This window comes from Humulus lupulus, chromosome 8 (genome assembly GCF_963169125.1).
Source record: "Humulus lupulus chromosome 8, drHumLupu1.1, whole genome shotgun sequence".
NCBI classification, from domain to species: Eukaryota; Viridiplantae; Streptophyta; class Magnoliopsida; order Rosales; family Cannabaceae; genus Humulus; species Humulus lupulus.
The window spans coordinates 79501366-79527644 of record NC_084800.1 but is presented as its reverse complement, the minus strand read 5'-3'; the positions used below and the strand labels follow the sequence as shown (position 1 = coordinate 79527644).

Below are 26279 nucleotides of genomic sequence, written 5' to 3'. Positions count from 1 at the left end.
TAGTTTGCTGTTTAACACAAAAAATAACCAAAATGGAGTAGTATAATAGTCCACAAATATTAAAACAAATCAGTCATTTAGAGGTTAACCCTTTTATTTTTTTGTTGTTGAAAGAATCAATCAAACAAAACAAAAGGGCATTTAGAGATTGAGAATTATCTGTGATTAGACTCCAAATGGCATATATCCCAGCTTTGCATGAGTTGGAATGCCGGCCAAAATAAACACAACCAAACAAAACCCAACTATATATTATATATACATCTTACCAGCAAACAAACAAACATCTTTCTAATTAAACTTACTCACACTTCAAATCATTTCAACTCATTTCACTTTCATTATCAAAATCAAGTACTCATCTTCCTTCTTGGATTGGTCAAGTCAAGTCATGATTCTACATTAATTAATGAATTGTCATAAATTCAATGTGCAATTGTTTAAATGTTAGGTACTTGCATTTAATATAAAGATGAGGTCAAACACTTAATTTTCTATTGTGAACTGGGACGGCACCCCACAATGTTCTTGGTGAAAACGACCACTGCCAAATAAGAAAAGATATACATAATGTTCAAAATGAAAAAGGCTCAATTGGTTCATTTTCATTATAAAAGTGCAAAATCCTTTTTTTGGGTATTGTTACTATGACCTTGTTTTTGGTACCAAATTCCGATCAACATCTCTTATTGATTATTTTTTCATGTTAGATTTTTTTTAGTACCAATATAAGTAAATGGACAACTCAACTTCTTTTTTTTTTGGTGAAATAGTGATTGAATCACAATAAAATTGAATTGAAAAATACATAAAAGATGGTTAAATCCATAGAAAAATGCTAATTGAAATATGTTGACCGCGTTTTTAGCCAACGACGTGAGAACGTCAATAACGACAAGCCTTCAAGAGAAATAAAAACGACAACAGACGGTATAAACAAGAAAAGTAAATAACACAAGAGATTTTTATAGTGGTTCAGCCCCGATTGTCGGTAATAGCCTAATCCACTTAGAGTTGTGATTTATAGATCCGTACTCAAGATCAGATGGGCTGAGCCAACTGAGTTTCTTCAGTACAGATTGCAAAAATACAAGAATTCTCTCTTATTTCAGCACTTTCTCTCTCTAGAATAGACAGTCCCAATTTTCTCTCTCTAGAAATAAGCAGCTAAAAAAGACCCTTCTCTCATCCCATAAGCTCTCTATTTATAGGCCTGGGATCCTCAACTGATATCCCCTTACAATCGGGATATTTTATTATTCATCTTATATTTATATTACAATAAATGTTTAAAATATAACTAATTCCTCAATTTGAGTGAGGAATGAGAGATTCCCGCGTATGTTGTTGAAGCTGTCTCTGGGAACCTTGACTTAGTCTCCTCTAGCTAATCAATCCACCTCCTATTGACCACCCATGCAAGTGTTGGTCGGACGTGCATGGTGGTAGGACATGCATGGTGGTAGGACATGTTTTCGTGGGTTGAACGTGCATAGTGGTAGGACATGCACTTCTCTCCTCTAACATGACACTCTCCTCTAGCATGCCATGTTCCTCCTTGAACCAATCTCCTTGGCTTCTCCTCGGACCAAGGTGGTCCGAGGCAACCTCCTTGGCACCTCACCTTGGACAACATTGAGGCAACCTCCTTGGCATCTCACATTGGACAACATTGAGGCAACCTCCTTAGCACCTCACCTTGGACAACATTGAGGCAACCTCCTCCATAACATCTCATCTTGGACAAGATCAAGGCATTCTCCTTTAGCATCTCCCAAACATGTCCGATCGAACATTGTATAGGCTCTCCTTATCAAAATCTAAGTCTCTTTCCTCTTGCATGAGACTCCTCCTCCTTAGCTACTTACCTTGGACACGTTCGAGCCAACACTTAGGAAACCTTGGGAGGCTTGCCTCCTACACACCCTTGGGGTCTCTTAGGACCACATCCTCCTTGGGGTCTCCTAAGACCACTTTCTCCTTGGGGTCTCCTAGGACCACTTTCTCCTTGGGGTCTCCTAAGACCACTTTCTCCTTGGGGTCTCCTAGGACCACATCCTCCTTGGGGTCTCCTAGGACCACTCCCCTTAACTCTCCTAGAATGCATTATCCTTAGCCTCCTAGGATGCATTCTCCAATTTTTGGGTATAACAAAATAGATAAGTTAATCTGATTCTAATATAAGAAAAAACAATACCAAATTGAAACTATATTTGATAAGAGAGAGAAATAGGTTAATAGAGAAGAGATGAGGAATTAAATCTTCTTACTTAGTAGGCGAAATTGTAAAAAAGAGAAATTACGCTATTATAATCCTTTCATTAGTAGAAGAACTTGTACTTTATATCTTTTTTTTTTAATTTTATTTTTACAAATATACCTTCTTAAAATACCATTAAAAATTAATTATAAAACTAATATATTAATTTCATAAGTAAATAATATATAACCTTCCACTACTATAGTCTTTTTACTAAATAACTTATTATTCTTCTCACTTTCCCTTGTATTCTTCAACTCTCATTCCTCTATGTGCTCCCTACATCCTACCAAATACAGTGTTAAGTGATAGCAAATAAAAAAAATAGCCAATAAAATAAGGAGTGAGATTAGTTGTCATTTGTTTAAGTGTGAAAATTTGTAGTTGTACATACTAATATTACTAATAATGTTAAACTATGTGCCAAATCAATAAGATTTAAACATATATAATAAAATAGCAATAATACATGTTCTCTTTTTGTATTACAACACAACAAAACAAGACAAAACAAATGCATGTTCTCTTTGTATGTAATTATTTGCCTTCTTTCTCAAAGAAAAAATAATAATTATTTGCCTTTTTTTGGAGAGAAAAAGAGAGATTATTTTCCTAAGAAAAAGTGTAATAGAACTTCAATGGGACCCCACTCCCAAGTCCCAACCTTGAAAAAAAATTCAAACTTTATCATAAAAGTTACCACAATCAAGTACTTGTACTTCTCACCTTAACCCAAATGCGTCTATTTCAATCTTGAACCAATTAAATTCATATTGGTTTCACACGTGCATGTACTATTTCATTCCTAAAAGTAAAAAATTTGGGTTTATATATTTTTTTTGAACTTCGTTATAAAAATATTAATTTTAAATTTTATATTTTATAAAATAATTTAAATAAACTTTTAAATTCAATTTTAATAAAAAAAAATTAAATATAACAATATAATTTTAAATAAGAATAATTTTATTTTTGTGATTTAAGTTGATAAAATTTTGGTAAATTAAATTATTAATTTGGTAAATTATTTATAATTTAAGTTAATAAAATTTTGACTAAAATTGAATTTAAAATTCTATTTAAATTATTTTACAAAATAAAAATATAAAAATGAATTTGTTAAAGACAAATACAAAAAGATAATTATACAAAAGATAATGAATAAAAAATTATATTCCCAAAAAAGTACGGTGAGTTGGGTTTTTATTTACAAGTAAAAAAAACAGAGGGAAAAAAGTACTTTGGTGAAAATTCAAACAAAAAGTTGATCTTTAAAGATAAGAAAATCAATAAAAAAAGGTTCTGGCTTTACGGAATTCAAGCCAAAGGAATCAAATGGGTAGTGTGAAAAGTTGGTCATTATATTCATTTTGCCATCTCAATCCTAAATCATTATTTAATAATAAAATAAGAAGAAAAAAGAAAAAGAAAAAGAAAAAGAAGAAGATTCATTACCTGATACGTTTAAAAGTAAATAAATAAAAAAATGAAATCTTGTTCTCCATAAAGCCTTTGTATAAGTGCTGACGCGGGAACCAGTTTCTCATTAAAATAAAACTAAAAAAGCAATATTTTTTGTATGTCTTAGGATCGTGCCGGCACAACCCATTTGTTTCTGTTTCTCATTCTCATTCTCATTCTGTGTTTGTTTTGTTATGAAATTAGTAAAAAAAGAAAGAAAAAGAATTCTCCTTTTGTTTTGATTGAGATGTCAGATATGGTATGGTGTTGAGACTGAGAAATTAATGGCTTCGGCTTCAAGGTCATCAATGGCAACAACTTCTTCTTCATCTTCTTCTTCCACAGCAGGAGCAGGAGGAGGGCATAATGGTAATAATGGCAGGTCTGAGAAACATCAACAAGTTTCTTCTTCTAACAGAGGACAGACCCATTTCTCCAATCGTCCTAAAGCTCCTTCTTCTAGACGCTCTGTCACTCCTAATTCCAGAATTCGTTCTACCCACGACTCTGAACAAGGTTCCCTTTTTTTTTTTTATCTTTTATTTAATATTTGAATTTTAAATTACATGTGTGTATACATGTATCAAATAGTAATTTGTGAAGAAATTAATGTTGGTTGTTTAAATTGTAATTTTATGGTATCAGACTTGTCGGTTTGTGAAGTTGTTACATTTCTCATACATTTTTCACAAAGGAAAAAGAAAAAGAGCATTTGATGATTATATGATTTGATTTATACCACTTTTTCTCTTGATATTATTTAGTTTAGGATCTCCTCATCTGTCGTAATCACTTTCTTTTTTTTTGGTAAATTTACTACAGATTCTGAAAGAGTGAGAGTTGCTATCAGACTTAGGCCAAAAAATGCTGAGGATCTACTTCAAGATTCTGATTTTGTTGATTACGTTGAGTTGCAGCCAGAGGTATTTTTAGTGCCATTCCTTCTTTTTTATTGTTTATTTGATAAACTACTTTCATGTTTAATGATTATATAGTTATTAAAAAAAGACATTTTTTATTCCAATTGATTGTAGATTCTTTTTTCTTCTTTCTAAAATAGTGCATTCATTTTTTCCACTATATCTGTTTATGTTTCTCCCAAAGGGCAAATCAGCTAGCTAAGCCTTACTTATCTTACCTCAACCACAGGAATGTTTAGAGTAGCACCATAATTCTATATTTTTCTCTTAAGCAGCTGAAGAGACTGAAGTTGAGAAAAAACAACTGGAGCTCGGAATCTTATAGATTTGATGAGGTTTTTACAGACACTGCCTCCCAAAAGCGAGTTTACGACGCGGTTGCCAAGCCTGTAGTTGAGGTAAGTCATCAAGAGACTAATGACTTCTACAATAATCAATGAAGTATTGATTAATTTTGCAATTGGTGCTGAAATTAGCATAACAAAACAAGTTCTAGAATATTGATTCTAGTATGTGTATGTGTTTATGCTTTGCATTTTGTCCCCCATCTGTTTGTTTTTCTAGTTATTTTTCAAATGGTTAGTTTGGAGAGTGTACATTGAGACTGGTTGTTGATCTCAAATTTTGTTTCATGGAAATTCTGTAACTTATGGATATTTTTTTTTTGTTTTGTATGAATTTTTCGCAGAGTGTCTTGAATGGATATAATGGAACAGTTATGGCTTACGGTCAAACAGGTACTGGTAAAACTTACACACTCAGCAGGTTGGGTAAAGATGATACGTCTGAGCGTGGTATAATGGCCAGAGCTCTGGAGGACATACTTTCTTGTACATCTCCTGGTTTTGATAGTGTGGAAATTTCCTATTTGCAGGTAGCATTATATGTTGCATGAAATTGAGTATTGTTTTCATCTGAGCCTGGTTAAAAATTATCATAAGTTAAAGTCAAATGCTGCTGAACTGAAATTGAAAAGTACAGCTTCAAAATCATGGTTAACAGGATACAATAAGCTTAGTTAGTTACCTAGGCTTATTGTACATGCTAACGGGTAAAAATGAGAGATTGTAGGTAGGATTCATCAACTGATTCTGTAAGAATATAATGATGGAATAAGCTCTTATATGAGCAAGTGCTATAGACACATGTTTTATGGTTTATGTTTTTCTTATTCAATTAAAGGAAGATACAAAAAATACTTGCATAAGTCACAACACAAGAAAAAGCTCTATTAACATTTTATTTGCCCTTGTTCCCTGCATATCTTTGGCATACTACCAGAATCCAATTTCTTGATAATCTGTAACAAAGCATGGACATTACTCTTCATATGGTAACCATCTTTATGTACAAATCATATTTTTTCCCCAGTTGTACTTGGAATCTATTCATGATCTACTCGCACCAGAAAAGATTAATATTCCCGTTTATGAGGATCCTAAGACTGGTGAGGTGTCATTGCCGGGTGCTTCAGTAGTCAAAGTTCAAAACCTCGATCACTTTTTACAGCTATTACATATAGGTGAGGCAAATCGCCATGCAGCTAATACTAAGCTGAATACTGAGTCTTCACGTAGTCATGCAATCCTCATGGTGAGTATATTATAGAAATTCATCTTTAATTTCAAGCTTCTTGATGATACTCTCTTTTTTCTTTTTCTGAATACTAGTAATCTGAGCTCATTCATTGCATATCTTTTGCATGTTCTATAGGTTACCGTTCGAAGACCTGTCGATGAAAATGGTAAAGATGGCCTCACTTCACAAGAGAAGGTCTCTAATTCTAGTAGCAATGGCGTACCTCTAGTTCGAAAAAGCAAGTTGCTGATTGTTGATCTAGCGGGATCTGAAAGAGTAGATAAATCTGGTTTGTATTGATATACCTTCTGTTTAACTCTGCTCTTTGTTTATCCTTTCCACTTCATCTAGATTGAAGAGCTAGAACATATGCAGCTGAGATTTTACTGTAGAGATCTTTCCAGAAGTTTGCTTGTGTTGTTTCCATTCTCTTTAAATTGAATATATTGCCAAAACAATTTTATTAAAGAAAAAAAAAAGGATATCTTCTCTACTTGTGGTATATTTCATAAAGTAGAAGCTTAGTTCACGATTTGTAATCATGCATATTTCTCTTTTTTTCAGGCAGCGAAGGTCACATGTTAGAGGAGGCTAAATTCATAAATTCTTCACTAACTTCTCTTGGAAAATGCATCAATGCCTTGGCTGAAAACAGTCCACATATACCTTTCAGAGATTCGAAGCTGACAAGACTGCTTCGTGATTCATTTGGAGGTCATTCCAGGAATTTCTTTTTGTCTCCTTCTACATTTTTTTTAATATGTTGTGTTCTTTTCTGAGTAGAATAAAATAAATTTTACTAAATACAGCAAGAATTTGCTGTGTTGATTTGCCTAAGATATGGCAATAAATCTAACTATACAGTATGCTTTGATGATTATTACATTCAAACCTGTAGAATCTTGCACTTTGTTTATTTATTTTTATTTTTATATAGGCTCTGCAAGGACTTCACTGATAATAACAATTGGGCCTTCAGCACGACATAACGTGGAGACAACTAGTACGATTATGTTTGGACAACGGGTGAGCTATTTAAAACTTATATTGTATTCTGGAGTCTGCAATCTACATAAATCTCTTTCCAGTTTGTTTCTTTTTGTATTTTAACCTGGTACAATTTAAAAGATCTTGGAAATTTCAATACATTTAACACTATGCTACCTGTCATTGTGCCCTCATCTGCCCTCAAAATACTTTAAACATCTGTTTTACATGAAAGTGATTGCTATCAGTAGGAAATAGGATGCTATTTTCTGTCCTTTGGATATAGATCCTCTTGGAAGGAAGAGAATAATGTTACTTGTTGCTCTTTTCAGTATTATTATATACCATAATGATGGGAAAATATTCTTTAGTAGTGTCAGTTTTGTTGAGAATATCATTAACTTATTTTAGCTGGTAGTTATGAATTGGAAGTAGAAAAACCAAGGTTATATCAGCCCATTTTGGATTTGACAAAAGCCAGTTTAATGCTTAGTTCAGTAGAAGATTTAATTTGTTTGACCGGCTTTGCAAGTTTGATGTAGTGACTGTGATTGACATTTCACTCTACTCTTGTTGGAGCCTACTAGAGCTTATATTGCATTTAACATCAATCTATAATATAAAAAAGTTAAGAGAAATGGTGTTGAAATTGTGTTAGTACGTCGTTCCCATTATCTTAGTGCATTAATCGTCCTAGTATGATATAAACCTTATGGTACCACAATTTTGTGTTATCCATTTTCACAGGCAATTAAAATAATAAATACAGTAAAACTCAAGGAAGAATTTGATTATGAAAGCTTATGTCGGAAGCTTGAAAGCCAAGTAGACCTTCTTACAGCTGAAGTTGAAAGGCAGCAGAAGGTGAGAGAAGATGACAGAAATGAATTAGAAAAAGAGCTCAGAGAGTGTCGAGACTCTTCTGATGAAGCCAGAAAGAATCTAATTACAAGGTCCGAGGTAGTTATCTTTTCCATGCATTTCTAATTCAATTGGTTAAAAATGGTTTTCATAAATACATTATACTTAACTGTTATTGAACAATATGGTCATACTTTACCTCTCTCTCTAATGTCTTCTTCATGATTGCAGTTTTTGGAGAAGGAAAATACTCGTCTAGAGTTGGAAGTGAAAGATACTCTAAATGAATTGAATCGTCAACATGATCAGAATGAGTTGATGCGTGATAAGGTTGCTGAGCTAGAAACTAGTTTGAAACACACCAAGGTGACTCCCTTTCTTCAAGATGGATAGACTACTTTTGTTCACTATAGTCTTAAATATTTGTGTTTGTATCACTGTAGTAAGAGCTATTTTTTATAATCTTTTTCATTCTTTTTTTCTTCTATCAAGTAATCTGTCACTGCATTAAGCATTTACTTTTGTTTTACTTGTTAGTAGCAAAACCTGCTGGAAAGTTCTACATACCAGAAAGTACTGGTCGACACCACTCAGATGTATGAGAAAAAAATTGCAGAGTTGACAAAGCAGTTAAAAGATGAACATGCTCGTGCTGAAATTGCCGAAGAACATTTAGATGCAATAAAGAAGCTCCTGAGTGATAGTCAAAACACAATTCAGGTATTTTATGGGTGGGGAAAATCACACACTTGATCCAAATTCACTCTCAATTAAAAGGGTTTTCTGTTTTTGCCCTTGGTAGGCTTTTCTTTTGCAATACAGAATTTTACTTAATATTCTATGCTCCTACGCCACTTGTTTAACTCAAGCCTTTTGTTTTTATAAAGTATCAATCATCGGTTCATGTAGATAGAGCCTTTTTTTTCCACAAAGATGTGGAGAATAGCATCTTAGCACAAAATATTGCAACATATGCACTGACAACAATACTGTCATTAATGCTTATAGAAGCTTGAGATGGAGAATTCAAGATACCAGAAAGAAATGGCAGATACTACTCAGACCTATGAGAAAAGAATATCAGACCTAAGCAGACAATTGAAGGATGAACACACCCATTCTGAAGGTCTAAAGGAACAACTAGATTCAGCTAGGAAGCTCATTAGTGATCATCAGAGTTCTATGCAAATGCAGGTTAGATTTATTCTAACAATGTAGATACGTAAAAGGCTCCTTTTGAAAAAGAAAAAAAAAACTATTGCTTATCGGACTTTGGACCTGAATGGCGAAGTATCACTATCCTCTTCATTGGTTATATAGTTTATTGAGTTTTGTGGAAGATCTTTCATATGTTTTTTTTTTGTAAATATAGGGACAAAAAGAGATCAAGGAGCTTCAAGTGAAGTTACAAGAAATGTATCAGTTACACGAACAAGCTCTAGATGAACTTCAATTTTTGAAAACTGAGTATAAGGGTCTATTGGAAAACAAGGTATATGTGTTTGACATTTAGAGCCTGACATTTGATTTTCTTAATCTCGTATTTTGTTGTGTGACAGCTCTTTTCAATGATAAAGGATTTCATGTTCTTAATATGTTTGGAAATTACTAATAATTTTTTTTTGCAATTTTATAAATAAAAATAGGCAAAAACAACCGAGGAACTTGTAACTGTGAAGCAAAGACTTCTAGTTGAAGAGGAGCAGAGGAAAACAGTAGAAAATGAGTTGGACAATTTAAAGAAGGCTGTCCCTGAAAACGACATGTTTTTTGAGGTATATTTGTTATGCATTTCAAAATATATTTTTCTGTTAATATTTTAAATCTTACATATCTTCTTTTCAGGATAAGGAGTTACATGTGAAAGAAAACTCAGGCAGAGTATCTTCCACATTTGGGAGTCCAACAAGGTTGGAAAAGCCGAATTCCCTAAGGGAAACACTTTCTGGTCAGAGAGCTACAATTGCAAAGATATGTGAAGAAGGCAAGTATTTTATGCCAATATATAAAGACAAGTTAAGTTTGAACAAAATTTTCACTATATGCAAATTGAGTCAATCATATATTGATCTTAAGTCTTGGCTTTACAAACTCAGTTGGACTTCAAAAGATATTACAACTTTTGACATCAGAAGATTCAGATGTCCAAATTCATGCTGTTAAGGTGGTAGCCAATCTTGCTGCTGAAGGTGTAGTTTACTTTACATGCCTGTATTCTGTATATTGCTTCTATATTAAGATTTATGTCCGTGACAATTTGCTTATGTTATTCTAGTTCTAAGTAACAGTTGATTACTTTGCTGCATCATTTATAAACACACCTTTATATTTTTCAAATTCCAGATATTAATCAAGAAAAAATCGTTGAGGAAGGGGGTTTGGATGCTTTGCTTACGATGTTACGATCATCACAAAATCCAACTATTCTTAGAGTGGCTTCAGGGGCGATCGCCAATTTGGCCATGAACGGTAATCCTGGTTTAACTCTCAATAATTTTTCTTCTGAATTTGTAATTTCTAATATGTTCTCTTTTTGCTGGACATAACTAAGTCTACTACTTATGCAACATGCTAATCTGATTCATTACTGGGAATTTTAAACATAAAAGATGCAAGTATGTATTGGAAAACTAGACATTGTACATGTCACTTTAACTTGGTTAGAACCTGGTCGTGGTGGCTGAATGAGCAAAAAGTTAATAAAGGAAAATGCTTGTGTCATTAGAATCTCTACCATCCTTTGGATATTTTTTTGGTTCACTTCTCATTAGTTTCCTTTTTCTTTTCATTAATATCAGAGATGAGTCAAGGCTTAATTATCAGCAAAGGTGGAGCTCAGCTGTTAACCACTATAGCATCCAAGTCAAATGATCCACAAACTCTTCGAATGGTTGCTGGTGCACTTGCCAATTTATGTGGAAATGGTAACTATTGATACTTCTTACACTGCTTGCCTTTTCTTTTTATGCCACTTTAATTTCAACATCTCAAATTTCATTACATGTAATTGTTTTATATGGCCAATACTCAAAGTTTGGTGATATGCATTCCATCAGAATCAATGGAACACATCTTTCTCAAGGATTTCCCAATCACTATATGAAGCTTTATTTTATTTTTTTAACTTCACAAAATACGTTTACTTTACTCATCAAGAGATTTCGGTTGTGCTGCAGAACATTTACACGCAATACTACAGGAAGATGGAGGTATTAAAGCACTCATGGGCATGGTTAGGTGCGGAAGCAGCGATGTGATAGCGCAAATTGCTCGAGGACTGGCCAACTTTGCAAAATGCGAAACTCGTGGAGTAGTTCAAGGTTTACTTGAAGACTTAAAGCTGTATCTTTTCTATCGTATTTGTAATGTAAAAAGCACTGAGAATTGTAAGAAAAAAAAATGCAGGTTATAGGAAAGGTCGTTCTCTCTTGGTGGAAGATGGAGTCCTTTCTTGGTTAATTGCCAATTCAAACACTAACTCAACTTCAACCAAACGACATATCGAGCTTTCTCTCTGTCATTTAGCACAAAACGGTAAGCTGTGTTAGAAACTGAGATTAGATATAGTAGCTCCACATGTAGTAGAAGGTTTATACCTTGGTTTTATATATGAAGAACTCACATATAACAATACTAAAAAACGTGGGATGAGAGTTGATACTATATGCATATCAAGATTTTCATTTGACAGTAAATATGTATGCCTAATATTTTCCTTGGGAAGGTACTTTATATCATATGTTACTTTGGTCTGCAGATGACAATACTAGGGAGTTCATATCCAGTGGAGGGGTGAAAGAGCTTGTTCGAATATCAACTGAATCTAGCAAAGAAGACATCCGTAACCTGGCCAAGAAGACATTGAGAATGAATACAGCATTTCAAGCTGAGATGCAAACGAAAAAGCAATAGGGTGTACAAAAACACATGCTTTGTAGCCATCTGTTTTAATATTATATACAAAGGCAATCAGGTAAATGAGATGAGTCCACTGCGTGATCATTTAAGTTGTAAAAAAGAAACAACCAACGGAACTAAATTAAACTCCAGTTCATACTTGGAAGGCTGTGAAACGTTTCTTTTATTAGTACTCAGAAGTAGCTAAGTCACTTCCTTTTTATGTTTTGTGGCAATGATTTAAATATCATTGAAGAAAAATATATTAGGTCTTACAACAACTAAGACTAGGAGAACAAAAGAAAATTTCTCCAAAGAAAAATTGTTTAAGTTTTGTATCCTCTGAAGAGCATGCACTAAGGGATGGAGTTATAAAATTCGATACAGCTCCAATTTGTATTGCAAAACACAATAATCACAAAGGAAGCTACAGATGTTTTCCAGCAACACTACAAAAAAGATAGGTAAAAAGTAAATGAGTACGCTACAAAAAAGATAGGTAAAAAGTAAATGAGTAACCTAGATAATAATAGTAATAATAATAATTTGAGGAATAATATTATTCGGGCTAGATAATAATAGTAATAATAATAATTTGAGGAATAATATTATTCGGGCTAGAGAGGGAAAATAAAAACTTCAATCAGTGTGGAGAAGAAATGTCCAATAACCAATGATACTGCTCTTCTTGATTTAACACAGGAGTATTTGCAAATTTTAATAAAATAGTTATCTAACCCCACTAAACTATATATGTACACAATATAAATAAATAACAAAAACAAGCCTGCACAAAAGAGATTCAGTCAAACGAATGTAAGAGAAACAGTATAAAACCATAATACTCACATTTATTGCTTGTTCTAATAAGTTTCGGTTTATAGAATAAGATCATGAATAAACTACTGCAGTCCTTGCCCACAATATATACATTAGGCATTATAAAATGATACTGAAACTCAACAAGTTAGTGGTCAATTTCATTTTCTAAAATAAATAATGAATCATGTATACATTACAAAATCAGAACTACAACCATCAAAGGCCCGGTTTCCCAAAGAAAGAGCTGTATGAGAATTATAAACATGTATTGAATTTCAGAGTTAAGATAGTCCAAGCATAAATTTCACAGCATCGTCAGAAAGGCAAAGGCTCAATACATAGCTATAGCCAATTAAAACTCCTCTATATATCAATTAAACACGATAAAGAGCAAAATCCCAGGTGAAAATGTAATTAGTATAACGAAGGTATGATCTTCAAACATATCAATTAAGAATTAAGAATCAAAAGAAATTCCACTTACCCAGTTGCGTTTTTGATCAATTCAATCATCTTTAGAAGCCACCCTTGCAGCTCTGGCATTGTCATACTCAAACTTCAAGACATTGGGTATATGAGAAGTGTCCTTGATATAAAAGAAACGCCCAAATGAACTCTCTTCAATGGCTGGGAAATATACGTAAAGCACATAATTTACAATCCAATACCAACTAGCCCCAACTATGATCCCAAGAGCAGCACCAGCAAAGACCTGAGCCACTGTATGGTACCCCAAATAGACCCTGGAATACATAGTCAGAAGTGCCATTGACCAGTGGAGCAGATTCACAAACACCCTCTTCTTAGTATCCCAAACCCCAGTTGTTTTGAAGGTTAAGAGAGTGAAATACATAGCGAAGAAGAACATGTATTGGGAATGGCTCGAAGGCCAGCCATGAGAGTCGCACATTTCGAGCATAACACAGGTCTCGGGCCGATCTTGCTGGACCGATGCCTTGATTAGGTCATTTATGAATTGGGAAATCAAGAGACCCAGAGCGAAGAAAATACCTTGAAGCTCACGGCGGAAGATGAAATGGGAGACGAAACCGCCGAGGCTTATGAAGACTGGTACTAATGAAATCCACGCCAGGAAGTGACCCAGCTGATCACCTCTTTGGTACCGGACGTGGGTTAGCGTGACTGCTTTTAGTAAAGGCGTAGTCATGGGGAATTGGAGAGAAAACTTCTGGGTTTGATTTGAGCTAAAAATGGATCTGGGTCGATATTTACCTGCAAGATGAAGAAGAGAAAGGAAAGAAATAGATCTAATATGGTGAGACGAGAAGGAATGTGTTGAGGAAGGAAAGTTTTGGTATTGTTATATATCAGAGAAATATACGTATATATTATTATGTATAAACTGGCTCCAGATAAAAAGGAGGATTTTTTATGTGGTGTTTGTTTCTCGAGAAAACGTTAACAAGAGAATTAAGAAGAAAGTGTAAATTATTCCCCCAACTTTTGTTATTTTTCTAGGGTGCAGGCCTTGAAAACAACACTACCCTTCGTGTTTTCTAAAATCTACGTGTCTTCCTATTATGTTGCCACATGATATTCCATACACAATAAATGTATTTGGATTTTTTAAAAATGCAATTCATTCTCTCTTCGTACGTAGAGCTGTAAATACGGTTCGGGTTTTTGAGCACGGCACGAAATCGGCACGAGCCCGGGAGGCACGAGCACGACACGGCACGAAAAAATATGGGCTTGGGCTAGGCACGACACAAAAAAATATGGGCTTGGGCCAGACACGGCACGACACAGGCTTAGCACGACAAGCCCGAAGACACGACACGAAAGCACGAACAAACTAGCCCGAAAGCACGACACGATAAAAAACCCGATATTTTGACATTAATAATCATAATAAATTTTTATTTGTCAATAATTAATAAATTAAAATGATAATATATGTCTTATTTTTCTCAATGTTTATATTTTTATAATTATATTAATTTATTTTAAGATTTGTTAGTTAAATTTTTAGCATTTATTAGTAGGTATTAAAATTCTAATAATTATCTTTGATATAATTTTGTGTAAAATATTGTTAAAAAGTATATAAAAATATCTAAAATTATAATTTAAACAAAGAAATGTATTTGGTTTGGTGGTAAGTCCATTGATGGTTAAAGAGGGGGTGGAGGGTTTAATTCTCCATCCTCACATTTTTTAGCAAAAAAAAAGTGGGCCCAAATTTGGGCCCGAATAAGGAAAGTGGCCCGGCCGGGCCCGAATTTATCGGAAGCACGAAAATGTGGGTCGGGCCGGGCCGGAATCGTACGGATTGTTAGATCTAAAACAATCAAATTATCCGAACAAATTCAAATCAATCTAATTACTAAAAATGGGATATTTAACTACAATTAGATTGAATTGAATTTGAAAAGTTAGATGTTAATTGGATATTAAAAGTTAGTTCAAACATATTATTACACGCCTATAAAAATTAAAAAAATATATGAAAAATACGATTGATTACAAAAATACGGAATTTTAAGATAAAAATACGGAGTGACAAAAGCGTAAATACAGAGTGATTTTTAAATCGTAAATAAAAATGATAAAATACAATTTTTTGTGATCAACGTTTACAAACTTGTAAATATCAGTTATAAAATTGTAAATATTTGTTACATGTTTGTGAATACTATTTACAAAAATTAGTTTTAGAATTGTAGTTTTTTGTACATAAAACTTACGAACAAATTCGTAACTAATTTTTTATTTTTGTAACAATAGTATACAAAATTGTATTCATAACTAGGAAATATATTTTTGTAACTAATATTTACAAAAATAATTTATAGTTAAGAAATTGTAACCAAAATTTATTTAAAAATGTTATATTTTTCCATATGTTACAATATTGTACCAAAAAATTACACGAACCATCAAATTTATATTATACAACTAAAAATATAAATTTAAGATATTTATTATTTATAAAACATTTTATTATATATATATATTTATATAAAAATGCAGTTAGTGAATTACAATAATTTTGTAAACAAGTTTTATATTTTTGTAACAACAGTTTGCAAAACTAATTTCACAATTAAGAGGGTTATTTTTGTAACTAACATTTACATAAATATTTATAAATTTATTTAACATGATTGTTACAAAAATTTACAAAACTAATTTTTTAACTTTAAAATATATTTTTGCAACAAAGTTTAAACTTTGACTAAATTAATATTTTAGTTTAACATTGAGTGTTCAAATTTGACTAAATATGATTTTCAAAATAATATAATATTTTTTATCATTATCTTTCTGTTGACGCCGTTTTTCGTCAACAGATAAAAGAATAGAGCACGTAAACAATTTAAGACAATGGCCAAAAATAAACAAACGAATCGAACACGGTTTTTTACGTGGTTCAGCAGTTAAATCTGCCTAGTCCACGAGTCTCTGTTATTAATCTCAAGATTATCTCTAAACAATTCTTTAGCAAGAATTCTCCAGAGTTTTCTCAAGGATTAAGATTTCGGTCCTTTACAATGGTGCATGCCTTCTCTATTTATAGAGAAGGATGCAGAATACTATCCCACATATTTTGGGTAGTTACTCTTTTGTGAATACAAATAAATGGCTTTAAATGCCAATAATCAGATATTAAAGGAAACGTCCCCCAAAGATCAAGGGGCGTATAACTGTATTAAATAATATCCCACAATTCTTGGGGATTTACATCAACTAATGAGGACTACATCTCATAGTTATTATTCTTGTGGATACTCAAGGTGGTTATGGCGTATCTTCAAGTCTCCAGCATTTCTGGTCTCATGTCATTGTGCGAGCCACTGACATCTCCCGAGCTAACATTTCTTTCGAGATGGGATGTCGAGCTCAAGAACCATGCTCCGAAGTTCCTGAAGATGAAGGTATTCTCGGAGCTACCTTTCGAGATCGAGGTCATTTCGAGATCACCGCATTCGAAATCATACATCATACTTTGCAGGCTCGACTTACAACCCTAGATCACTAATCCTCACGAGACCATTTGTTGCGAACTCAGCTTTCGAGGTCATATTTACTATGGCTCGAAATCTGGGTATAACATTTTGCCCCCTCAAAAGTATTTGTTCGAATCCTAAGAGAAGGAAACTTTTGAACTACTCTTTTCGGGAACCATACCGTCACACTCTTGAAAATGGACACGTGCCAGATGGGTATTGCTCACTTTAGGTACTTGAGTACCTTGGGAACACGCCCACGATCGTTCGTCTGACAACTTTTCCGCGCCATCATGTCACCGATTCCAATCCATTCGATCTGTTGAGGAATTTAATCAACGCTCCTGATTAGTTTAGTTTTCCCACCTATATATACAAGACTCCCTCTTCTTCTTCTTCACGTTTGTTCATCACAAGCCAGAAAAAAGAAAAACACCCCCCCTAAACTTCTTTCCACAGTTTATCCTCATTGCATGTTTTCTAGGCCGAAAAAACAAAAGAATCCTGGTTTGTACGAGTCAGTGAGTTCTTTCTTGCAACCTCTTCTCCACTCGACGATTTCGCTGCAATCACCATCACTGTGTAAGTACGCCATTTTTGTTGTTCTTTTTATACTGTGTTTGCTGTGCATGTTCTTAGCATGATGCGATAGGAGGTTTTGAACCGATAGGTTTTTAGGCTTTCTGGACTTCCACTCTAGATGTTCGTCTCTGGTTTATACCCAGTTTCGACGTTTGAATGTGGTTCCCATTTTCTGGGTTTTGAAATTCTTAGGCAGCGTTTCTTGTACATTAAGCTTTCGGATAAAAACATGGGTTTTGACAAATACACGAAACCCAAAAACGCTTTTCTTGGCTAACCGCCACTCTCCTTTCCCTTGAATTTCGGGACTTTAAAAAAAAAATCATCTACGCTCCTTTTCCTTTCCTGTGGAACACACGCTCTGACTCTTTAGTAAGGGTCTAAATACTTAGTTTCTTGTCCTTAGATCTTCGAGCTCATCCATCGAGCTCGTGATTCTTGCATGCATGGCCCTCACCATTTTTTCTTTCTCGTTAGATGTCACATAATCCGGAAAGACGGTGGGGGTCATTACGAGCAATTCCTTACGAGCCCAAATCTCCGAGCCCGGAATCGATCTTTGCCCGGAACCAGCGTCGGATTAAAGAATACGAGATCGCACGCGAGCAAGAAGACATTCGAGCCCACTATCGTCGCCAGATAGACGAGGTCATCGAAAAGAAGAGAAGGGTTCTTAGGGAAGCCATCTATCCAGAGCCTAACCCCGGACCTAGGCCAGTTCCCCTCGACCCCGCATTAAAAGTCACGGTAGCATACCACCCGGGGGAACTTCAGTTTTCCTTAATGGCGGAGCCTTCGTCTTCGCAGCCTAGGAGGGAGATGTTTGAAGCCGAACTCTACCAGAGCTCGGTTACCACCTCCGACCAGATAACTGACATCCTGGCCATCCATGGCCTTAGCTCGTTGGACACACTGAAGTGTCGAGCTCCGACAAGGCATGAACGGAGCTGTTTCGCTCCTGGGGGCCGCGATTCCAGTGTGAAATACGCGGCCTGGAGCCAGGAACATATAAGGGCAGGAGCTTTGCTGCCCCTGAAGTCCCTTTTCAGAGACTTCATCGATTTCGTTGGGTTGGCTCCATTCCAACTCAACACCAACTCATACAGGGTGCTGTCTGCCCTGAGGTCCTTATTCCACGAGCTGGGGTGGATAGGACCTTCACCCCAAGAGATTTTATATCTCTTTTGTTTGAAGAGTAATCCCTCCCGAGCTCGGGGAGGAGACGGTTTCTACTATCTTTCGAGCTACCCCAAAGAGACGAAGATCTTTGAAGATCTTCCGAACCACCCCCCTGACTTCAAAAAGGCTTTTTTCTGGACAGACGGTCTGTTCCCGTCTCGACATCGCTCGTTTAGGCGGATTCGTAAGTATTCTCGTTACTTTCTATTTTTGAGCTCGAATTTTTAGCCCTTGAATCCGTGTTTAGTTGAAGTGTATCTCGCCTTTCAGCTAACTTTCAGTGTCCCACCCCTGACGAGACAATGAAGGAGCACAGAGAGAGCCTGCTCCGACTCCCTTACGGCAGGAGGTCTCTCTCATTTCTGTTACATGAGGACAAGCTGCGAGCTTGTGGGTTGTTGGGACAGGGCCAGTCAACCTCTGACTGGTCCGGTAAAAAATATGAACGCTGGGAGGAAGTGCCTCTGCCCACAGGCATCCTTCCTCTGAGGAGAGAAAGGAAAGCATCTCTCCCAATTCGCTCGAGAAGTCCGCGGTCGGGAAATGAGGCCAATGACGAAGCCTCGAGCTCGGACTCCGGAGGAGGTAAAATCCTTCCTACTTCGCGAATGTGGTCCCCCACTCTGTTAAAACACAGGCCCAATAAACTAGTCTCGTGCCCACAGGATAGATACCACTTCTACATATGGAGTTGGGTAGATGACTACGTTCATAGGTTTGATAGTGGGCTCGGGAAATATGGTACCATGTACACCACGGACGAGGTGTGGAATGGGATAGCGGTGCAGTATGGGACCAATGTCTATAGGGACCTCTCGAGGTTGTCACCAACTTATAGGGAAGGCACTCCCCCCGCCTCTTCTGAAGACGGGGGAATTTCATGGTCCCCAAGCTCGAGCTCGGGGAAGAGTCCTAGTTAGGTTTTTTCTTTGACTGGTTTACATCTTTTCCCAAAGTTATTATCATTGTTTAACTCATTGTCATTATGCAGGTGCCATGAATCCCGACCTCGACGCCGTGCTCCTTAGTGATGGGGGAGCTGGCGCCCAGAAGAGCAAACGCCCGAGGATACCAAAGAGGCCCGACCGACAGTCCAAGGTGTCTAAACGTCACGAGACGACTCCCACGGCCCAGATCACTGCGGACACCTCCAAGGAGCCGACTGCCCAGGTCGATGGGTCAGGCTCTACTGCATCCATCTTGCAGCTTCCCACCGAGACCCGGTTAATAGTTGCTCGGCCTCCGAAGAAACCTTCTACCTCAACGGTTCAGCTGCCAACGGCCCGAACTCACACTGAGGAATATGTACTTGATGGCGCCGCTGGGGCAGAAGGGGCGCTTCTCAGCTCGGACGTCCTTTCTCGGGTGGGTCAGAGCTTTTCTGGCTTTGGTGCCGACCACTGGGACCTCGTGCGCAAGGCCTCGGACTGCAATACTCTTTATGAGAAGAGTATCGAACTCTCCGCCGCGGTAGCCTTCTCAATTCTGTTTAGAGTATTTCTGTCTTAGAGTATTTATGTCTCTGATTATAATTCTGATTCATTCTTTGTGTTTCAGGCCCTTGTTGTTTCAGCGCAACTTAACTACAAGCTGACCAACGAGGTGCAAACGAGCTTAAATCTGGCTCAAAAGTCGAAGGATCTCGAGCTGAAGATGATTGACGAGCTCAAAGACTCGAAGTCTGAAATTGAAAGATTGAAGACCCGTCTCGAGGAGCTTGAAAAGTCAAACGCTGAGCTCGAGAAGGCCAAAGCCAAGCTCGAAGAGGAGAAGTCTGCCACCTTCGATTTCATGGAGAGCGAGAAGACCCGCCTCCTGGATGAGGCTAAGGAGCAGAGGGAGAAAGCGGTCGACCAGGCCATGTACAAACTTTGGGCCGACAATGACGATCTTGACACCAGCTTCCTGGGTCCTCTCGAAGCCACATATGTTGAGCGGTGGAATGCCCGTCTTTTGGCAAGTACAGCTGCTCGAGAGGTGGCCCAGCAGGATAGTCATGCTATTCGTCCTGGAGGGTCTAGTGATATTGATGCTGATAAGGCCAAGGATACTCCTCTTCCTTAAATCCGATCTCGGAGAGATCAGTTATCGGGGCTGTGTCCCCTCATTCTTGTAACTATTTAAATTTATGCCCACGGGGCTGACACAATTTCTTTAACTTTTTCTATTATATGCTTTACATTTCTTGGCTCGAAATATTTTGCATTTTTCTTGCATTGATGAGTTATGTTTATTTAATTCATACAAACATAGTTTAGATTTAGGCTCGAAATTCAATGCATTCATGCATAGTTTATTCGAATTATCCGCTTCCAACCTCGTTATTTATCAAGGTCGGATATTACTTTAACCATGAACTGAAAAGTACTTATATGGCATGTAATATGAATGATTTGGTTATATCTCTTTGTCACTTTTCCTCATCCTCAGTATCTTGGCTCCGAGGTTATGAGTTCGAAACTATTTTTCTAAGATATTCCAGCCTCGATTTCGACATATTTCGCAATAGGTTTAGGCTCCCATTTATCATTGATCGATAATTTGGCTGGTTTGTTCCAAATATGTTGTTTGCACATCTGGTTAACTCCAAATATTTAGGTTTTTTGATGGTTCGGTTATGTCCGAACTATCTAAGCTCGCGTATTTGGTCATGTCCAAATACTTTATGTTTTTTATGGTTCGGTTACGTCCGCACTATCTAAGATCGCGTACTTGGTTATGTCCAAATACTTTATACGTTTCTGATAACTCGGTTATGTCCGAACTATTTAAGATCGCGTACTTGGTTATGTCCAAATACTTTGTACGTTTTTGATAACTCGGTTATGTCCGAACTATCTAAGATCGCGTACTTGGTTATGTCCAAATACTTTGTACGTTTTTGATAACTCGGTTAAGTCTGAATTATCTGAGCTCGCGTATTTGGTTATATCCAAATACTTCATGTTTTATTTATTACTTTTTATTTTTTAAGCTGGTGGTATGTATGCCAATGATGCCCCCTTAATATCCTATGAGTGTGACCATAGGTTATTAACTTAAGAGAGATTGCAAAAATAAAAAAAATAAATTACATGCGGAACAAAGTAGACATGTCATTCAAAAATAAAGAAACATAGATAGAAAATCATGGTTACAGGCAACACTTTTCCTATACTATTGATAGTAAGGTCTAAGGTGTTCGCCATTCCATGCTCGTGGTATCAGGCTCCCATCTAATCTTTCCAGTTTGTATACGCCAGGTCGGATGACTGATTCTATCTGGTACGGTCCTTCCCAGTTCGGCCAGAGTACTCCAGCCGATTGATCTCGGGTTGCTAAGAATACGCGTCTCAATATCAGATCTCCCACTCCGAACTTTCGATCCCGAACCCTTTTATTGAAATATCTTGTGGTTCGTTGCTGGTAAGCAGCATTTCTTAGCTGAGCCTCTTCCCTTTTTTCTTCGATCAAGTCTAGGGTTTCTTCGAGCTGAGCGTGGTTTGAATCTTGATTGTAAATCTGAGTTCGAATCGTTGGAATTTCGACCTCAATGGGCAACATTGCCTCGCAGCCGTATGCTAGAGAAAATGGGGTATGTCCAGTTGATGTCCGAGCTGTAGTTCTATATCCCCAAAGGACTTGAGGTAACTCCTCAGGCCATCGTCCCTTTGCTTCTTCCAACTTTTTCTTCAAAGAACTTTTGAGAGTTTTATTAACGGCTTCGACCTGACCATTCGCCTGAGGGTGAGCCACTGACGAAAAGCTATTTATTATACCGTTCTTGTTACAAAAGTTGGTAAATAAGTCGTAATCAAATTGGGTTCCGTTGTCAGACACAATCTTTCTTGGCACTCCATACCGGCACACGATGTTCTTTATCACGAAATCTAGGATCTTCTTCGAAGTTATGGTCGCCAATGGTTCAGCCTCCGTCCATTTTGTGAAGTAATCAACCGCGACCACAGCATACTTTACTCCTCCTTTGCCAGTTGGGAGCGAGCCTATGAGGTCGATCCCCCACACTGCAAAAGGCCATGGGGAAGTCAACATGGTCAGTTCGGAAGGTGGAGCTCGGGGTATCGTGGCGAATCTCTGGCATTTGTCGCACTTTTTCACGTACTCGAAAGAGTCCGTTTTAATGGTTGGCCAGAAATATCCTTGGCGTATTATCTTCTTGGATAGGCTATGCCCCCCGGTATTATCTCCGCAGAACCCTTCATGAATTTCTTCAACAATCTTCTTTGCTTCGGGGGGAGTCACACATCTGAGCAATGGCATGGAATACCCTCTTCTGTATAGCCTTCCATCCAGAATGGTGTAACGAGGAAGTTGATACATTAGTTTCCGAGCCTGATTTCGATCTTTTGGAAGAATTCCATTTTCGAGGTATTCAACGATCGGGCTCATCCAGGTCAGTTCTGTCTCGATCATACACACATCTTCCTTGTCTGGCTCAGTAATGCTGGGTGCTGACAGGTGTTCTACGGGTACAACATTCAGCTCCTCATTTTCGGCGGAAGTGGCGAGCCGAGCTAAGGCATCTGCATTTGAGTTTTGTTCTCGGGGAACCTGTTCGATCGCATAAAACTCGAAAAACTCCAATGCGGATTTTGCCTTCTCCAGATAAGCTGCCATTTTTGTGCCACGAGCCTGGTATTCTCCCAAGATTTGATTTACCACGAGCTGGGAGTCGCTGTAACAATGTATAGCTTTGGCCTTGAGCTCCTTTGCTATTCGCAGTCCCGCAAGTAAAGCCTCATACTCAGCTTCATTATTAGATGCTTTAAAGCCGAACTTTAAAGCAGAGTGAAATTTGCTCCCTGCAGGAGTGATCAGAATAACTCCTGCCCCTGCTCCATTTTCATTTGACGACCCGTCGACGTAAAGTTTCCACAGCTCGTGGGCCGTGGTTGTTACTTCGTCGTCGGCTGTACCGGTGCACTCCACTATAAAATCTGCCAACGCTTGTGCCTTAATGGTTGTTCTCGGATGGTAGGTGATTTCGAACTGTCCGAGCTCAACAGCCCATTTTAGGAGTCGACCAGACGCCTCTGGTTTGGACAAGACTTGCCTTAGTGGTTGATCTGTTAGTACATGGATAGGATGCGCTTGAAAGTAAGGGCGGAGCTTGCAAGATGAGTGGATTAGGCTGAGGGCGAGCTTCTCCAACAGTGGATATCTTGACTCTGCCCCCAGTAATCTTTTACTGATGTAGTAGACGGGTTTCTGTATTCTCTCTTCTTCTCGAACTAGCACCGCGCTTATCGCGTGTTCAGTTGTTGAGAGGTATAGGAACAGTACTTCTCCCGTCTCAGGCTTCGATAGGATGGGTGGTTTGGCTAAGTGCCCTTTGAGCTCCTGAAAGGCTAGTTCGCACTCATCTGTCCATTCGAACTTTTTACTTCCTTTCAATAAGTTGAAGAATGGGAGACCGCGGTCCGTTGACTTCGAAATGAACCTGCCCAGAGCTGCCATCCTGCCAGTCAAGCTTTGAACATCTTTATGCTTCCGAGGTGAAGGCATATCGATCAGGGCCTTTATTTTATCGGGATTAGCCTCGATTCCACGAGAGTTGACAATGAAACCCAGAAATTTCCCTGAAGACACCCCAAAAGTGCACTTCTGAGGATTCAACTTCATGTTGTACTTTATGAGCACGCCAAAGCACTCTTCGAGGTCATCAACATGGTTTTTGTTAAGTTGAGACTTTACAAGCATGTCATCAACATAAACTTCCATGTTGTTCCCTATTTGCTCTGAGAACATCATGTTTACGAGCCGCTGGTACGTGGCTCCGGCATTCTTGAGTCCGAATGGCATGACATTGTAGTAGTAGAGCCCTTTATCTGTGATGAAGCTCGTATGCTCTTGGTCGGGGGCATGCATGGGAATCTGGTTATATCCAGAATAAGCATCCATGAACGACATCAGACCATGCCCCGCTGTGGCGTCTACGAGCTGGTCAATTCTCGGCAGGGGAAAACAGTCTTTCGGGCAGGCCTTGTTGAGGTCTGAGTAGTCAATGCACGTTCTCCACGTCCCATTGGGTTTCGGGACTAACACTGGATTGGCCACCCAGTCCGGGTAAAAAGCGTCCCTTATGAAATTATTTGCTTTCAGCCTGTCCACCTCCTCCTTTAGTGCTTTCTTTCTGTCTTCATCCAGCTGCCTTCGCTTTTGCTGCTTCGGGGGAAAGCTTTTGTTTATATTCAATGCGTGGCTCGCTACATTAGGGCTTATTCCCACCATGTCAGAGTGTGACCACGCGAAGACATCCTGGTTTTTCTTCAGAAAGCAAATTAATTGCTATTTTGATTCCTCTTGGAGGTGTTTCCCGACCTTCACTTTCTTTGAGGGATCAGCTTCCTCGAGCTGAACCTCTTCGAGCTCTTCCAAAGGTTGGAGGTCAACCTTCTCCTCAATCCTCGGATCGATCTCCTCATCAATTTCTAAAACTGTCCCATCTTTATTCTGTATGACAACGAGTGCTTGCGCGCTCGTTTGTTTCTTTCCCCTTAAGGAAATGCTGTAGCACTCCCTTCCTGCCAATTGATCTCCCTTCAATGTTCCGACTCCGCTTGGAGTTGGGAACTTAAGGGCTAGATGCCTTACAGATGAAACTGCCCCCAGCCCAACCAGGGCGGGTCTCCCGAGCAATACATTGTAGGCAGATGGTAACTCTACTACCACGAACTCCATCATCTTGGTCACCGAGACTGGATAGTCTCCCAAGGTCACAGGGAGTTCGATGGACCCCATACAGGCGGTTCCTTCTCCAGAAAAGCCGTACAACGTGGTTGCACAAGCCTTCAGGTCGCGAAGGGAGAGTCCCATTTTTTCTAGTGTTGCTTTATAAAGAATGTTAACTGAGCTCCCATTGTCTATGAAAACTCGGCGCACTCTTTTGTTGGCAAGCTGTAGGGTGATGACGAGTGGATCATGATGAGGGAACTGGACATGGGAGGCATCCTCCTCGGTGAAGGTTATAGGCTGAGTCTCAACCCTTTGGCTTTTTGGTGCCCTTGGTTCGGGTTCATAAGGAGACCCGTCCCCTGTCTTCAGCTCATTCACATATCGTTTTTGAGCATTTCTGCCCCCTCCTGCGAGATGAGGACCTCCCGAGATGGTTATTACGTCCTCTCCATCTATCGGCGGAGGCCTGTCCTCATCCCGAGATCGGGAATTATTATTCTGTGCTGCCGGAAGCGCGGCTACTCTCTGGCTGGCAGTAGCCTGTCCAGTATTCTGGTTTTTGACATACTGCCGGAAATAACCTCTTGAGATCAACCCTTCGATCTCGTCCTTCAGCTGTCGGCACTCATCAGTTGTGTGGCCGGTGTCCCTATGAAATTGACAATACTTGCTGGAATCCCTCTTGGACTTTTAATTCCTCATAGGGTCCGGACGCCTGAAGGGGACCTGGTTTTCATTAGCCAGGTATATGTTTTCCCGAGACTCGTTGAGCTCAGTGTGCACTTTATATACGGAGAAATACCTTTCTCCTTTTTTCTTCTTTCCTCCATCAGCCTCGGGATTATTTCCCTCGCTCTTTTTCCTCTTGGAGGGATTCTCCGAGGTAGGCTGTGGAGCTGCTGGGTCAGCCGAGGTTGAGGCGGAGTTAATGTTTATCGTTGTAGTTTCGATCTGCGAGGTCGCCTTGAGTGTTGACCTCGCCTACTCTACATTGACAAATCTCTGCGCTCGTCTGTTAAACTCGGTTATCGACCTCACCGGTTTACCTTGCATGTCATCCCAAAGGGCACTCCCGGGTAAAACACC

At 38.1% G+C, this 26279-nt stretch overlaps 2 protein-coding genes across 3 annotated transcripts; one reads left to right on the top strand and one right to left on the bottom strand.

Annotated features, from left to right (window-relative positions):
• The first annotated feature begins 3564 nt into the window (after positions 1-3564).
• On the top strand, positions 3565-12126 carry LOC133797916 (kinesin-like protein KIN-UC). The gene is made up of 21 exons (XM_062236042.1): positions 3565-4237; positions 4544-4644; positions 4917-5039; positions 5330-5515; positions 6013-6234; positions 6355-6508; positions 6784-6933; positions 7157-7245; positions 7954-8166; positions 8299-8433; positions 8608-8787; positions 9076-9261; positions 9440-9559; positions 9714-9842; positions 9913-10051; positions 10164-10256; positions 10411-10536; positions 10866-10991; positions 11244-11387; positions 11473-11601; positions 11825-12126. Exons 1-21 carry the CDS (start codon positions 4006-4008, stop codon positions 11977-11979), a joined length of 3132 nt encoding a protein of 1043 aa, XP_062092026.1. The 5' UTR covers positions 3565-4005; the 3' UTR covers positions 11980-12126.
• On the bottom strand, positions 11647-14248 carry LOC133797917 (lipid phosphate phosphatase gamma). Of its 2 annotated transcripts, none has more exons than XM_062236045.1 (2): positions 13271-14248; positions 11647-11913 (listed from the first exon to the last, which is right to left on the bottom strand). In XM_062236045.1, the coding sequence occupies exon 1, from the start codon at positions 13952-13954 to the stop codon at positions 13292-13294; it is 663 nt and encodes a 220-aa protein (XP_062092029.1). In that variant the 5' UTR covers positions 13955-14248; the 3' UTR covers positions 11647-11913; positions 13271-13291. The 2 variants fall into 2 exon arrangements, with proteins under 2 accessions (XP_062092029.1, XP_062092028.1); XM_062236044.1 differs by lacking the exon at positions 11647-11913 and adding an exon at positions 12122-12413.
• Between the last annotated feature and the right edge of the window lie 12031 nt (positions 14249-26279).

What these genes read in the sequence shown, in the direction of transcription:
- LOC133797916 (XM_062236042.1), top strand. Translation starts at nt 4,006, where the DNA reads ATGGCTTCGGCTTCAAGGTCATCAATGGCAACAACTTCTTCTTCATCT. An exon ending in GTAGTCATGCAATCCTCATG is followed by an intron (nt 6,235 to 6,354) that starts GTGAGTATATTA and finishes CATGTTCTATAG; the next exon opens with GTTACCGTTCGAAGACCTGT. An exon ending in GCTTCGTGATTCATTTGGAG is followed by an intron (nt 6,934 to 7,156) that starts GTCATTCCAGGA and finishes ATTTTTATATAG; the next exon opens with GCTCTGCAAGGACTTCACTG.
- LOC133797917 (XM_062236045.1), bottom strand. Translation starts at nt 13,954, where the DNA reads ATGACTACGCCTTTACTAAAAGCAGTCACGCTAACCCACGTCCGGTAC.